At 32.2% G+C, this 17,348-nt stretch overlaps 1 protein-coding gene across 6 annotated transcripts in view; it reads left to right on the plus strand.

The window, feature by feature from the left end:
* Window positions 1–17,348, plus strand: part of LOC143046401 (lysosomal alpha-glucosidase-like) — an 80,270-nt gene that overhangs the window by 60,357 nt on the left and 2,565 nt on the right. For all 6 annotated transcript variants that reach the window (XM_076219551.1, XM_076219550.1, XM_076219548.1 and 3 more), the window contains 6 exons: window positions 816–967; window positions 2,534–2,682; window positions 3,999–4,083; window positions 8,112–8,293; window positions 8,672–8,760; window positions 10,129–10,178. In XM_076219551.1, coding sequence (XP_076075666.1) covers window positions 816–967; window positions 2,534–2,682; window positions 3,999–4,083; window positions 8,112–8,293; window positions 8,672–8,760; window positions 10,129–10,178 — 707 coding nt within the window. The remainder of the gene's footprint in view (window positions 1–815; window positions 968–2,533; window positions 2,683–3,998; window positions 4,084–8,111; window positions 8,294–8,671; window positions 8,761–10,128; window positions 10,179–17,348) is intronic.

A 17,348-nucleotide genomic window follows, 5' to 3' on the forward strand; every position in this document is an offset into this window, starting at 1 on the left:
TTAAAAGTTTAAATGGTACCAAACCTTCTCCCTTTTCTGAAACAGTAGAATAACATCACAACATAGAATGACACACTATAAAATATCAATTGGAATGACTTAACTCAAAAAAAAAAAAAAAAACATGTTTGGTTTAAATGACATGTTTAAAATCTTAAATCTGAAAATGAACAGTACTTTTTTCATAGATACATTGGCCTTGGACATCTTCAAGATATATCAATTTCAGTTTTAAAACTTATTTCTATATTTAAATGATTGGAATGTTTTAAGAGTCGTTGAACTTGTTACTGGCTTGGGTCAATAACTGCATGGTTGGTCTTTATGTTTTATTGTAAGTTTTGTATCAAACAAAGAATATTCTTTTTTAAACAAATTCGAAAGATTTCAAACTTTGTATTGAGTGATTATCAATATTAGATTGAAGTATTTTGTTATTTCAGAAATATTTAAGATGCTTGGAATTGATTAGAAATAATTTGTCATAAATGTGAATTAGATATTAACATATTGTGTAGATCAATGTTAGGAATGTTCAATTTTTTGAAAGATGGTGGACTTAAATTAAGTTGGTAAATGGAGGATTGGAGTGCTTCAAATTATTTTTTTTTGATTTTCAAATTTATTAGATTTGTTTTTTTCAGAGATGCTAAACTTTAATATGTTTGGTATATCTATGATTATTTTATTTTTTATTTTTAGAGCTATTAAACTTTAATATATTTGGTATATCTGTGATTAAGGTTTTTTTATTTTTAGAGCTATTAAACTTTAACATGTTTGGTATATCTATGATTAAGGTTTTTTATTTTTAGAGCTATTAAACTTTAACATGTTTGGTATATCAATGATTGGAGCTGATATTTGTGGATTTCAACTTGATACCACAGAAGAACTTTGTCAGAGATGGTACCAGTTAGGAGCATTTTATCCTTTCTCAAGGAGCCACAACTCCGTCGGACTGAAGGCAAATATGAATTACCTTGAATAAGAACATTTTTTTATATGTGATCGATACATACCTGAGAACTTCCTGTAATCTCCATGACGATTTTAAGCAAATGTGGATCTAAAGATTATCATAAGTGTTTCTAACTAAAGTATAAATTTATTGTTTGAATAATTACTTATTTGTGCTTTAGTACTGTTTTCATGCTATTGAATGTCTGTTTATAGAGGATTTTAGATTTTTAAAATTGAGGATCTCAAGAGTCATGTAAACCGTTGTCATTGTGGAAATCTTTGATAATTCAGGAAATGTTGCAGAAATTTGAGTAATAAATAAAAAAGATATAAGGAATCAAAAAATTTTGGACCACAAAAAAGTCCTTCAACAATGAGAAAAACCCATACTGTATACTGTAAAATAAAGTATTAACAACACACACTCCAGGAGTCCTAACTTGTTTTTGCATTCAATTAAAAATAAGATGATTGATATGAGAGCCAATGAGACAACTATCCACCAAAGTTCAAATAAAGTGGATGTAAACAATCTTAGGTCACCAGATTGCCTTCAGGTGGTACCTAACACCTTCACTAAAATTAATTGGGATTGTTTAATTTTCATAAAATTTTTACAAAGTATTGACTTTGACCCTTTGACAAAAATATGAAAATTTCTAAAATTTGAACCAACCATTTTATCAGAAAAAATACACTGGTTATATAGCAGTTTGACAAACACTAATTTTGATCATTTAGAAGCTTAGTAATCCCTTAACAACACAACGTAATTAAAACGTTTAGCTGATTTTATAGAGTTATCTCCCTGTAGGGTTAGGTACCACCTTAAACAGTAAAAAATTGTATTTTGCCATAAAAATGGATCTCATTGGGGTCTAAGCGTGACGCGGGATTGTAGATATTTTGTAAGCGTGACACATGAAAGTCAAATTATTGTCCTGTGAAAACGAGAAATGAAGTCTAGGGCGACATGGGAAATTACAAAAAAATGAGAAATGCTTACGTACATAGTGTAAGTGGGAAACGGGAATCTGACAAACCAGTAAGCGGGAATCGGGATCAGAACCCCCACCCACAATGAGACCCCCATAAAAGGCGCACACATGAAAATAGAAAACAATTCAATGGAAAAAACTAACAGACTAATAAATATCAAAACAATTTAGATAAAACAAATATGACAGACATGAACCAATGACAAGCCTAATTTATTTGCACAAACCTCATCTTTTATGAAAAATAAGGAGATGTGAGACAGCTATCAACCAAAGTTCAAAAGAAGCAGATGTTAACAATTATAGGCCACCAACTTTGCCTATCTAGATCTAGTTAATATGTCATAAGAGAAAATACTTTTGTTTAAACTTACACATTGCTACTTGCAACATGGTTTCTGCACAGTTCCTGACATTATTCGGGGGAATCAAGTTGGAAGAAAAAGATTGTTATGTGCCCTGAATATAAGAATTTATTTTGACTTCAAGGAAAAAAATAAACAAGGATCAGCACCAGTGTTAAAAGTTATTTGGTTTAATAAATAAATCATATTTGTATATATATATTGCAGCCTCAAGACCCAGCTTCGTTCAGTCAGGACCTCATAGACTCAACAAAAACAGCCTATATGATCAGATATTCTTTGTTACCATATTTATATACACTGTTTCATAAAAGTCATATGATGGGAGAAACTGTCGCAAGGCCTTTGTTCTTTGAGTGAGTATAAAAATATGAATATTTTACTAAAGATCTTAGTGGAAAAAACCTTCTGGAGCTTCAAACTTATATGGGAAAATCTTTTTTTCATTTCAATTGTAAAACATCAAGACAAATGGTTGTAATATATGTTGTATTGCAGTACAAAATGATAAAATTATTCATACATGTATTTTATCAGCTAGAACATCATATTTGATAAAATTGGATGTCTTTTTACTGTGTAAATAAAATTATTGATATTGGATATGTTCCTTATGTCATAACTTTAATCCCCTTCCCTTTCATGAATGTGACCTACCGAATTAGACTATTTACCAGATTTGTAACTCATAAGCAACACGACAGGTGCCACATGTGGAGTAGGATCTGCTTACCCTTCCGGAGCATCTGAGATCACCCCTAGTTTTTGGTGGGGTTCGTGTTGTTTATTCTTTAGTTTTCTATGTTGTGTCATGTGTACTATTGTTTTGTCTGTTTATCCTGTAATAATTTAACACTGGTAACACTGTCAAAACAACTTGAAAATGGTGGCATTTTTGTGGTTTGACCTCCTGCCATTGTAATATATAACTACAAGGTTTGGGGCAGGTTCAAATAGTGTGTCTAAAATATTTACAGTTAAAGTCATAAGAAACCTCAAATCAAAAAAAAATAATGCATATGATTTTAATAACTCAATGGATAGTTTTTATTATAAAACTTATGTACATATACTTTTTTCTGAAGAAAATTCTTTAATTTATTCATATTTAGAAGAAGTTTACTTTATTTGAATAGCTTCCTTCCAGCAAGCAATTCCCCCGAGATATTTTCCGTATGCAAGGTGACCTCAGTGTGACCCATCTCGTAAAAATCCGGTGACCACAATACGCATGGATGTCCTTAAAATAAACTATTATCTGAATTTACATGTTAAACACGTGCTCAATTTCCATGCTTTTTTGTTTATTTTTCGTCAATTGTTGACAAACAGGTGACAATCGTTAAACTTCGGCTTCAAGACACGAACTTTAATTACCTGCCATATTTTCACAACAACACTGACCGATTGAAAAAAAAAATTGACAATTATACGAAATTTACACGAAAAAAATGATAAATTCGAGCACAGAAGACTAAGTTTATGATGTTTGTATGCATTGGTTCAAGAATTGGAAGAACATTATTTTTCACCGGTCACTCGTTTCTTATGACTTTAAACAAATTCCAGAATCAGAATAATAAAGGTAAAACGCATGCAACCAGGTATTATACCTCATATCAACATAAATTTTACTAAAAACCTGCAAATTATAAAACTTTTTTCATTGTAGGTTTCCACAGGACAAAAACACTTATAGTATAGATAGCCAGTTCCTATGGGGAAGTTCACTGATGATTTCTCCTGCCCTTCAAAAGGTAAAATTTGTTAGTTATATCTCCAGCCCTTGCAAAGGTAAAATTTGTTAAATATTTCTCCTGCCCTTTGCAAAGGTAAAATTTGTTAATTATCCTGGCCTTGAAAAGGTAAAATTTGTTAATTATTTCTCCAGCCCTTGAAAAGGTAAAATTTTTTAATTATTTCTCCAGCCCTTGAAAAGGTAAAATTTGTTAATTATTTCTCCTGCCCTTGCAAAGGTAAAATTTGTTAATTATTTCTCCTGTCCTTGAAAAGGTAAAATTTGTTAATTATCCTGGCCTTGCAAAGGTAAAATTAGTTAATTATTTCTCTAGCCCTGCTAGTCCTTGCAAAGGTAAAATTAGTTCATTATTTCTTCCCCTTACAAAGGTAAAACTTGTCAACCCAGGATGAAGGGGGGTTCCAACCATATGTCCCCATTTAAATTGGTGTCTTCCTCGAATGCCAACATTTTATAAGTTACCTATTCCTGGAACGCCAACAAAAATATTTCAATAGATGTTTATTTAAGAACAATAGTTGTTTTCATAACTATTTAAATGATTTTATAAGTATCTAAATCTAAAAAATAATTAGAGAACTTGATATAATTGCAACATTTTATTACTTTTTGATGAGAAAAAAGTAGATTTAGGGGTTGAATTTATCATGAATTTTCATAAAATTTTCATTATAAAGAAATAAAAACATTATTTTTTACTTTAAAAAAATTAAATATTTTAGGAAGTGAAATTTTTATTACTATAAGACATATCTAAAAAATGAAAGAAATTCTAGTTAAATACAACTATTTCAAACTAAAAGTCCATAAAAAAATTTATAGTAAGTAGTTCACTTAACTAATAAAATATTTATCATTTTAAATATTTTATTAGTTAAGTGAACTACTTACTATATGGACTTTTTACAATTAGTTAAACTTTACACTTGTAATTATAGATTATCGCTATTTTACCTATGACGACGTTGTCAATTTCAATGTCAATTTCGTTAGCAACTCCTTAGTTTCTAGCGATAATTTTTCCATCTCAAGCGAGAAGCATGATATGAAAATTATCACAAAAAAAGATCAAAAGAAAAATGCACAAAATAGCGATAATAGACTCTTAAATGTGAAAATTGCTTGTAGAAAATATTCAACAATAATTATCAGATCACATATGAAGATTAGTGTTTTTTGTTGTCAGATCACATATGAAGATTACTGGTTTTTGTTGTCAATCTGCTTATATGTGTACTTATGTTATATGTATTTTTTCTTTGTTTTCCGTCTACAAACAAATAATATACTATTCATTTTTTTTTCTTTTTACGCTTTGAAAAAAGTATCAGAATATCCTCCTTAACACTACAAAATTTCAAGTTAACAATAATTCTGATGATGAACTACCAACATAACAAACATCTGAACAATATGTTATAAATCACTTACAATAAATAAAAAAAGGAGTAATATTATACCCAAGAAAATATCCTGAACAACTAAACAAAATAAATGATAGTAATCATACACTACAAAGTTTTGAGATATTCAATCAAGTAATACCAGAGGCGGATTTAGGGGGGGGGCCTTTTGGGGAAAAAATTTGGTTGCTTATATAGGGAATCACTGAATCGTGACTGGAGCGGGCCCCCTCTTAGGCAGTCAGTGGGCCCCCACTTACGAAAATTCCTGGATCCGCCACTGAATACAAGAGGATAATACAGCACACACAACTATAGAAATATTGGAAAAAAGTACCCAAGTCCAAAATCTTTGTGATGCACCACACTTCAAATATTTATTTTTAGAGAAGAGCATATTGGTCTAAGCAGTTACAGCAAAAAATGATTTTCAACAACTTTACAAATATGAATGTGATTTAGCCACCTGGAATTTACCTTAGGGTTTCTGTTGAATAAGTATAAAATTGAGAATGGAAATGGGGAATGTGCCAAAGAGACAACAACCTGACCATAGAAAAAAACAACAGCAGAAGGTCACCAACAGGTCTTCAAAGTAGCGAGAAATTCCCGCACCCGGAGGCGTCCTTCAGCTGGCCCCTAAACAAATATATACTAGTTCAGTGATAATGAACGCCATACTAATTTCCAAATTGTACACAAGAAACTAAAATTAAAATAATACAAGACTAACAAAGGCCAGAGGCTTCTGATTTGGGACAGGCGCAAAAATGCGGCGGGGTTAAACATGTTTGTGAGATCTCAACCCTCCCCCTATACCTCTAGCCAATGAAGAAAAGTAAACGCATAACAATACGCACATTAAAAATTCAGTTCAAGAGAAGTCCGAGTCTGATATCAGAAGATGTAACCAAAGAAGATAAACAAAATGACAATAATACATAAATAACAACAGACTACTAGCAGTTAACTGACATGCCAGCTCCAGACTTCAATTAAACTGACTGAAAGATTATGATTTCATCATATGAACATCAGGCACAATCCTTCCCGTTAGGGGTTTAGTATCATACCATCATAACATATATGAGAAGAACATAACCCGTGTCATGCCAACAACTGGTTTTTTAATAAATGTGTTTAGTTCGATGCAAAGACCCTATAAGTGAATCAATATTAACGCCAAAATATGCAATCTTTAATGACCTGACAACAGTATCGTAACTATATCCCTTCTTAATAAGTCTATTCAGAGGTTTTGTTAGTTTTTGAGTTGAATACTGACACCTTTGTGCTTTATAAAGAATATTTCCATAAAAAATTGGATGTGAAATACTTGAACGTATAAGAAGTTTGCATGTTGAGCTATATTTATGAATGATGTCCTTATACCGATGATAAAATTTAGTAAATGTTTTGACTAGTTTGTGATATCGAAAACCCTGGTGTAATAATTTTTCAGTAATACATAAATTTCTCTCGTTAAAATCTAAAACATTGTTACATACACGAGCGAATTGTACAAGTTGAGATATATAAACACCGTAAGATAGTGACAAAGGAACGTCACCATCTAAAAATAGTAATTAACGATAGGAGATGAAAGTATGATTGTTTTGATAAACATGCACTTTTATTGTGATTACAACTTGCACCTATTCCTCGAACGCCAACATCATTTTACAGGTAAATTGTCGGTAGATCGAAGGATGTTGGCATTCAAGGAATAAACCTTTAAATTCATTAATCGTCCAAAATAAAGGGGGGTTCCAACTGCCTCAACCCACCCTGGATCTGCAATAGTATTGTGTATGTTTTCACATCACATCAAGAAATTAATATATCAGCCAGAGGGCCTATTATGAAAATTTTAGACAACATTTTGGAAAATTAAATTTTTCAATGCTATTTTATTTTATTTTATTTATATCATTTAAAGTCATAAGAAACCTCAAATTAAAAAAAAATATGCATATGTTTTTTATAACTAAATGGATAGTTTTCATTTTCAAAAAAGTTATACAACTTATGTACATATTTGTTTGCTCTATGGTCGGGTGGTTGTCGCTTTGACATATTCACCATTTCCTTTCTCAATTTTATATACTTTTTTTCTGAGGAAAATTCTTTAATTTGTCCACATTTAGAAGAAGTTTACTTATTTTTAATTGCTTGCTTCCAGGAAGCAATTCGCCGACATATTTTCCGTATTCATAGTGACCTGAGCGTAACCCTCCTCGTAAAAATCCGGTGATCGCAATACGCATGGATCTGTCATTGAAATAAACAAATATCTGATTATACATGTTAAACACGTGCTCAATACCCATGCTTTTTGTGATTTGTTTACTATAAGGTGACAGTCGGTAAAACTCGGCTTCAAAACACGGCATTTAATGAGCAGCCATATTTGTTAAATCATAACAAACAGAGAGAAAAAAAATTGACGATTATATGATATATTTGCGAAAATAATGATAAAATCGTGCACAGAGGACTTAGTTTATGATATATACATGCATTGGTTCAAGAATTAGATAAACATTATTTTTCACCACTCACTCGTTTCATATGACTTTAAATATATCTCCATATAAATGTAACTTGGTTTCCAATATTTCAGGGTACAACCAGTATAGGTGCATATTTTCCCTCAGGTGTATGGTATGATTGGTATACAGGTGGTGCTATACGTAGTAATGGTTCTGTGGTCAAATTAGCAGCTCCTGCTAACAAGATAAATCTTCATGTCAGAGGGGGGTCCATTCTTACTCTACAGGATCCAGATTTGACAACAACTCTCAGGTAATTACAAACACAGATGGCACTATACTGAGTTACATTAAGTCAATACAAACTTACAAAATAAGAGATTATTATTGTTTTATTCATAAATTATGGACAAAGAGAGATAACTCAATCAATAGAATTGTCTTAATGTGTTTTTTACTAAATATAATACAATGTGTAATTTTAAACACTTACAAAACACAATATAGAAAACTAAAAGAAGGGCCTATATAAAACAAGTTTTAACTGAAGTTTCTCATACCCAGCCTCACCTTGTATTCCTGTTTTTTTTCAATCCAACTGTTGAAAAATATTTTTTTTTACTGATATGAAAAAACAATATTCTGTCTTTCAAATTTCGTTGAAACAGTATACAATTACTCTTCTTTTTAGTCGTAAAAATAAATTCTCTTTGGTGGTATCATTGGATGTCAATGGAACAGCAGAAGGTGATCTCTTCTGGGATGACGGGGATACAATAGGTAAATGTCAAATAAGTATGTGTGTATTGCAGAAGGTGATCTCTTCTGGGACGACAGGGATAAAATAGGTAAATGTCAAATAAGTATGTGTGTATTGCAGAAGGTGATCTCTTCTGGGAGGACGGGGATACCATAGGTAAATGTCAAATAAGTATGTGTGTATTGCAGAAGGTGATCTCTTCTGGGACGACGGGGATACCATAGGTAAGTGTCAAATAAGTGTGAGTGTGTGTGTGTCTTGTAGAAGTGATCTTTTCTGGAACGAAGGGGATACCATAGGTAAGTGTCAAATAAGTGTGAGTGTGTGTGTGTCTTGTAGAAGTGATCTTTTCTGGAACGAAGGGGATACCATAGGTAAGTGTCAAATAAGTGTGAGTGTGTGTGTGTCTTGTAGAAGTGATCTTTTCTGGAACGAAGGGGATACCATAGGTAAGTGTCAAATAAGTGTGAGTGTGTGTGTGTCTTGTAGAAGTGATCTTTTCTGGAACAAAGGGGATACCATAGGTAAGTGTCAAATAAGTGTGAGTGTGTGTGTCTTGTAGAAGTGATCTTTTCTGGAACGAAGGGGATACCATAGGTAAGTGTCAAATAAGTGTGAGTGTGTGTGTGTCTTGTAGAAGTGATCTTTTCTGGAACGAAGGGAATACCATAGGTAAGTGTCAAATAAGTGTGAGTGTGTATGTGTCTTGTAGAAGTGTTCTTTTCTGGAACGAAGGGAATATTATAGGCAAGTGTCAAATAAGTGTGAGTGTGTGTGTGTGTCTTGTAGAAGTGATCTTTTCTAGAAAGAAGGGGATACCATAGGTATAAGTATTAGAATGTGTGTAGGTGTGTGTGTGTGTGTATTGTAAAGGGTGATCTTTTCTGGGATGACGGGGATACCATAGGTTAGTGTCAAATAAGTGTGTGTGTGTGTGTGTGTATTGTAGAAGTGATCTTTTCTTAGAAAATGGGATATTTATTGATGTGTTTGTTAGTTAGCTGAACATGTTTTATACTGATTTCACTCAACACTCGACGCCATTTTCAAGGGTAGACAATAAAGTTTTCTCATAAGTGTAGTATCATCCAGAAACTTTCAGAATTAAAAAAGGCAGCATACAAATAATTCTACAAGTATTCAATCTAAGCAAATAGGTAGAAATTGTTTCGTTGATGTTTGTTGTCCTTGACACTTGACTTCCGTGGTACCACATTTCCTGTAAGAATTGACAAAACACATCAAATATGTAATTTTCCTAATGGGAGGGTTGAAATAAAACCATTTTTATATTTGTATGAATAAAATCACTATTTCATGTACTTGAGATATGAAAATGATTGTAAAAAACAGAGAAGAATAAATGTGGTTTTTTTTTGTAATTCCAGATACTCACACGATGGGAAAGTTCAACATGATCAGATTTCTGACATCTAAGGTAATAACAAGTAACTTCTTGTGTTCAGCAGGAAATGTTTTGTATACAACTTTTGATAATTTAATTTTGGATTTTACCTTGTCTTCTGATTGGCTGATGTTGTTTTGTTTATCAGCTCATAGAACCAATTTTGTCATGTGACTGTGACGTCATCACATTTTTTTCATGGTTAACTCCGGTTTAAAATGGAATTTAGAATTAAATTATAAGAAACGACTAATATTTTTTCTGTCTGTTCTAAATAACATAGTCTTTAGTATGGGTTTTTATTTCAGAATACAGTGACAAACAATGTAATGTATGCAGGCTATACTGATGAACCTATGATACTGAGATCTATTGTAGTGTTTACTGTGGGTTTTTATTTCAGAATACAGTGACAAACAATGTAATGTATGCAGGCTATACTGATGAACCTATGATACTGAGATCTATTGTAGTGTTTACTGTGGGTTTTTATTTCAGAATACAGTAACAAACAATGTAATGTATGCAGGCTATACTGATGAACCTATGATACTGAGATCTATTGTAGTGTTTACTGTGGGTTTTTATTTCAGAATACAGTGACAAACAATGTAATGTATGCAGGCTATACTGATGAACCTATGATACTGAGATCTATTGTAGTGTTTAGTGTGGGTTTTTATTTCAGAATACAGTGACAAACAATGTAATGTATGCAGGCTATACTAATGAACCTATGATACTGAGATCTATTGTAGTGTTTAGTGTGGGTTTTTATTTCAGAATACAGTGACAAACAATGTAATGTATGCAGGCTATACTGATGAACCTATGATACTAAGATCTATTGTAGTGTTTAGTGTGGGTTTTTATTTCAGAATACAGTGACAAACAATGTAATGTATGCAGGCTATACTGATGAACCTATGATACTGAGATCTGTTGTAGTGTTCAGTGAAGGTTTTTATTTCAGAATACAGTGACAAACAACGTAATGTATGCAGGCTATACTGATGAACCTATGATACTGAGATCTATTGTAGTGTTTAGTATGGGTTTTTATTTCAGAATACAGTGACGAACAATGTAATGTATGCAGGCTATACTGATGAACCTATGATACTAAGATCTATTGTAGTGTTTAGTATGGGTTTTTATTTCAGAATACAGTGACAAACAATGTAATGTATGCAGGCTATACTGATGAACCTATGATACTGAGATCTATTGTAGTGTTTAGTGTGGGTTTTTATTTCAGAATACAGTGACAAACAATGTAATGTATGCAGGCTATACTGATGAACCTATGATACTAAGATCTATTGTAGTGTTTAGTGTGGGTTTTTATTTCAGAATACAGTGACAAACAATGTAATGTATACAGGCTATACTGATGAACCTATGATACTAAGATCTATTGTAGTGTTTAGTGTTGGTTTTTATTTCAGAATACAGTGACAAACAATGTAATGTATGCAGGCTATACTGATGAACCTATGATACTGAGATCTATTGTAGTGTTTAGTATGGGTTTTTATTTCAGAATACAGTGACAAACAACGTAATGTATGCAGGCTATACTGATGAACCTATGATACTGAGATCTATTGTAGTGTTTAGTATGGGTTTTTATTTCAGAATACAGTGACAAACAATGTAATGTATGCAGGCTATACTGATGAACCTATGATACTGAGATCTATTGTAGTGTTTAGTGTGGGTTTTTATTTCAGAATACAGTGACAAACAATGTAATGTATGCAGGCTATACTGATGAACCTATGATACTGAGATCTATTGTAGTGTTTAGTATGGGTTTTTATTTCAGAATACAGTGACAAACAATGTAATGTATGCAGGCTATACTGATGAAACTATGATACTAAGATCTATTGTAGTGTTTAGTATGGGTTTTTGGAAAATGACGCAGTCATTGTTCCATTACTGGCGACGTGAACTTCATTACATTTCTCTGCCTACCGCGCTTGGTTTCGTATTTACTATTTTCTATACAAACTGGAATTTGCTTGTGTTATCATTATGCATGAGAGGTTATTGTGTAGTAATCAGCCAGGAACCAGTTTACAAACTAACTGGTTTCTGCTTGTATTCCACTACACTCGAACAAAGTGTTGTAGTTTGATGGGAACCAGTTTAGAATTTGTAAACTACAAAACGTAATCGGTTATTTTTCATTCCGTTTTGGTGTTTCATACCGACTTTTATGGTTTGAATAAGCTTAAGACCCTTCAAACATTAATGTGATAGGTATATTAAAGACTGTTTTACAAAAGGATGGAACTGTTTTGCTTTCAAAGTCGTACTATAGTGATATCTGTTATGTACGGATTTCCTCTTTCACCGGTTAATTTCTTCTTTTACACGTACTTTTGAAACTTCCTGTTTAAACATCACGTTTTAAAATTGTTTTTTGAGTGAATTTAACTTATTTTAACAATCATGAAGCGTTCCAGAATCATTTTCAAGCAGTTTCTTCTTCTCTTTGATGATGGAAAATAGGGTTTTCTCAAGAAAATACCGCAAACGATCGCAGAGGAATTGAAACGTACAAGTCAAGTCGGCACCTGGTTAAATTGGCATCTAGTCAAATCGGCACCTATTTGACGTCAATTCGGCATCCAATAATATTTGTTAAAATATTTTCTATTCAATTAATTAATAACTGTTACCAAGTACATATTGAATATGTAGTTGTGTATAAAGGTAAACAACGAAGCCCTTACCAAAGCTGTTGTTTTAACAATTAGACAATTATTTAAATAAAATGGAAAACTATGAGTCCCTTTCAATAAATCAAACTGTCATGCCAAATAATAAGCAAATTTAAGGTGTTTTTTTTTCAGTAAAGTTTAAAAAGCATTAAACAAACAATCCTGTAAAATGCTCAACTGGTTTAAATAATGCATAAACATATCCAATATCTCATGTATTAGTCCAAATAATTATGACGTCTGGCAAGGCTATTTTATTTTTTTTCTGTGATGTTTTCCTATGAAGTTCGTAGGAAGGCGTCCCAGAAAAAAATTAACATAGCCTTGCGGTCATAGAAAGGTGTCCCAGAATAAAATTAAAAAAGCCTTGCCAGACGTAATAATTATTTTGACTACTCATATATATATCATTAAAAATACACCAAAAAAGTCATTAAGTTGAGAAAAATAAATATATACAAAATGTACATGAACACCCAAAAATGTGAAAGTTAGTATTTAACTCTTTTTGCTTAAATACTGAAAAAAATTCTGGCAACCCCTTACTTATTTTTTACTCTTTTTGCTTAAAATACTGTTAAAATTTATGGGTGACGAATTGACTAAATCAGGTGTCGATTTAACCAGGTGCTGATTTGTCCAGGTGCCAATTTAACCAGGTGCCGGTTTGATTAGAATTCTTTGACAAATGTTTGAAATTACCTGAGTTTCATTAGACCTTTAATAACAGTAACAAAAAGATTATTTACTTAATATTTTGTGGGAGAAGGGGGTTCAGACTATGTGGTATCAGGTCTGTTCGCGCCCAATACACTTTCGCACCCTACACGTTCGCACCTCGCACGTTCGCACCCAAGGTCCGTTTGCACTCTACTCATTCGCGCCCAATTTTAATTCAAATTCAAGTTGAATAATTGGAAAATCACGATTGTTGTTTTAAATTGCTTTTGTGTAAATACTGAATGTATTTATAGCTTGGTATGAGTAAAACATTGAAGATTTTTAAGGAAAAACACAAAAGATAATTGTTTTTAACAGCTTGGTCCCTTTGATCTGAAACAACGAAACAATAAAATATAGGAACCAAAATATAGCAATCCACTATTATAACCAAAACATGATAAAATCGTATTCAACACACAGAAAAAAACATAGTCAGAATCTCACTTCATTTTGAAAGAAGTCAATGAAACAAAGTTATAGAAATACACTAACAAAACATGATTAAGAGTTATTCAACACAAAATAAAACGTTGACAAAATACCACTTTATTTAGAAAGGATTATTATAATTTTTAACAATACGCTATCTAAAACATGATTAAGATTTATTCAACACAAAAAAAAAATGCTGTCTCACTTTATTTTGAGACAATGACAACAATTATACTTATAAGAAAACACTTGCTTACAGAGTTATCAAACACAAAACCAGTTAAGATTGGGTGCGAACATGTAGGGTGTGAAAGTGAAAGGGGCGAACATGAGTGGGCGCGAACGGACCCGGATTCAGACTATGTACCAGTGAGAAATATACAAGCCTTTCTACGGTATTTATTTGTACAATTCAGGTAGTCTTGACCTATTCATTTGTCTTAAAAACAGCCAGTTGTCACCTTCACTTCACACACACACACATATACGAATATCAATTATATGCTTACGAGACATGTTGCATTGTTAAACTAATTACGGTATGTGAAAATCAAGACTTGCATAAAAACTATCCCAATATTAGAGACAGTGGCGTCATTTTTCTTCAGAGCTTTCAGCTCTTTGATTATTTCAGAATACAGTGACAAACAATGTAATGTATACAGGCTATACTGATGAACCTATGATACTGAGATCTATTGTAGTGTTAAGTGTGGGTTTTTATTTCAGAATACAGTGACAAACAATGTAATGTATGCAGGCTATACTGATGAACCTATGATACTGAGATCTATTGTAGTGTTTAGTATGGGTTTTTATTTCAGAATACAGTGACAAACAATGTAATGTATGCAGGCTATACTGATGAACCTATGATACTGAGATCTATTGTAGTGTTTAGTGTGGGTTTTTATTTCAGAATACAGTGACAAACAATGTAATGTATACAGGCTATACTGATGAACCTATGATACTAAGATCTATTGTAGTGTTTACTATGGGTTTTTATTTCAGAATACAGTGACAAACAATGTAATGTATGCAGGCTATACTGATGAACCTATGATACTAAGATCTATTGTAGTGTTTAGTGTGGGTTTTTATTTTAGAATACAGTGACAAACAATGTAATGTATACAGGCTATACTGATGAACCTATGATACTGAGATCTATTGTAGTGTTAAGTGTGGATTTTTATTTCAGAATACAGTGACAAACAATGTAATGTATGCAGGCTATACTGATGAACCTATGATACTAAGATCTATTGTAGTGTTTAGTGTGGGTTTTTATTTCAGAATACAGTGACAAACAATGTAATGTATGCAGGCTATACTGATGAACCTATGATACTAAGATCTATTGTAGTGTTTAGTATGGGTTTTTATTTCAGAATACAGTGACAAACAATGTAATGTATACAGGCTATACTGATGAACCTATGATACTGAGATCTATTGTAGTGTTTAGTGAGGGTTTTTATTACAGAATACAGTGACAAACAATGTAATGTATGCAGGCTATACTGATGAACCTATGATACTAAGATCTATTGTAGTGTTTACTGTGGGTTTTTATTTCAGAATACAGTGACAAACAATGTTATGTATGCAGGCTATACTGATGAACCTATGATACTGAGATCTATTGTAGTGTTTAGTATGGGTTTTTATTTCAGAATACAGTGACAAACAATGTAATGTATACAGGCTATACTGATTAACCTATGATACTGAGATCTATTGTAGTGTTTACTGTAGGGTTTTTATTTCAGAATACAGTGACAAACAATGTAATGTATACAGGATATACTGATGAACCTATGATACTAAGATCTATTGTAGTGTTTACTGTGGGTTTTTATTTCAGAATACAGTGACAAACAATGTAATGTATGCAGGCTATACTGATGAACCTATGATACTGAGATCTATTGTAGTGTTTAGTGTGGGTTTTATTTCAGAATACACTGACAAACAATGTAATGTATGCAGGCTATACTGATGAACCTATGATACTGAGATCTATTGTAGTGTTTACTGTGGGTTTTTATTTCAGAATGCAGTGACAAACAATGCTATGTATGCAGGCTATACTGATGAACCTATGATACTAAGATCTATTGTAGTGTTTAGTGTGGGTTTTTATTTCAGAATACAGTGACAAACAATGTAATGTATACAGGCTATACTGATGAACCTATGATACTGAGATCTATTGTAGTGTTTAGTGTGGGTTTTTATTTCAGAATACAGTGACAAACAATGTAATGTATGCAGGCTATACTGATGAACCTATGATACTCAGATCTATTGTAGTGTTTACTGTGGGTTTTTATTTCAGAATACAGTGACAAACAATGTAATGTATGCAGGCTATACTGATGAACCTATGATACTGAGAGATCTATTGTAGTGTTTACTATGGGTTTTTATTTCAGAATACAGTGACAAACAATGTAATGTATGCAGGCTATACTGATGAACCTATGATACTGAGAGATCTATTGTAGTGTTTAGTGGGTTTTTTTATTTCAGAATACAGTGACAAACAATGTAATGTATGGAGGCTATACTGATGAACCTATGATACTGAGATCTATTGTAGTGTTTACTGTGGGTTTTTATTTCAGAATACAGTGACAAACAATGTAATGTATACAGGCTATACTGATGAACCTATGATACTGAGATCTATTGTAGTGTTTACTGTGGGTTTTTATTTCAGAATACAGTGACAAACAATGTAATGTATACAGGCTATACTGATGAACCTATGATACTAAGATCTATTGTAGTGTTTAGTGTTGGTTTTTATTTCAGAATACAGTGACAAACAATGTAATGTATGCAGGCTATACTGATGAACCTACGATACTGAGATCTATTGTAGTGTTTAGTATGGGTTTTTATTTCAGAATACAGTGACAAACAATGTAATGTATGCAGGATATACTGATGAACCTATGATACTGAGATCTATTGTAGTGTTTAGTATGGGTTTTTATTTCAGAATACAGTGACAAACAATGTAATGTATGCAGGCTATACTGATGAACCTATGATACTGAGATCTATTGTAGTGTTTAGTACGGGTTTTTATTTCAGAATACAGTGACAAACAATGTAATGTATACAGGCTATACTGATGAACCTATGATACTGAGATCTATTGTAGTGTTTAGTGTGGGTTTTTATTTCAGAATACAGTGACAAACAATGTAATGTATGCAGGCTATACTGATGAACCTATGATACTAGTGTTTAGTGTGGGTTTTTATTTCAGAATACAGTGACAAACAATGTAATGTATGCA

Source organism: Mytilus galloprovincialis, chromosome 9, assembly GCF_965363235.1.
Source record: "Mytilus galloprovincialis chromosome 9, xbMytGall1.hap1.1, whole genome shotgun sequence".
Lineage (NCBI taxonomy): Eukaryota > Metazoa > Mollusca > Bivalvia > Mytilida > Mytilidae > Mytilus > Mytilus galloprovincialis.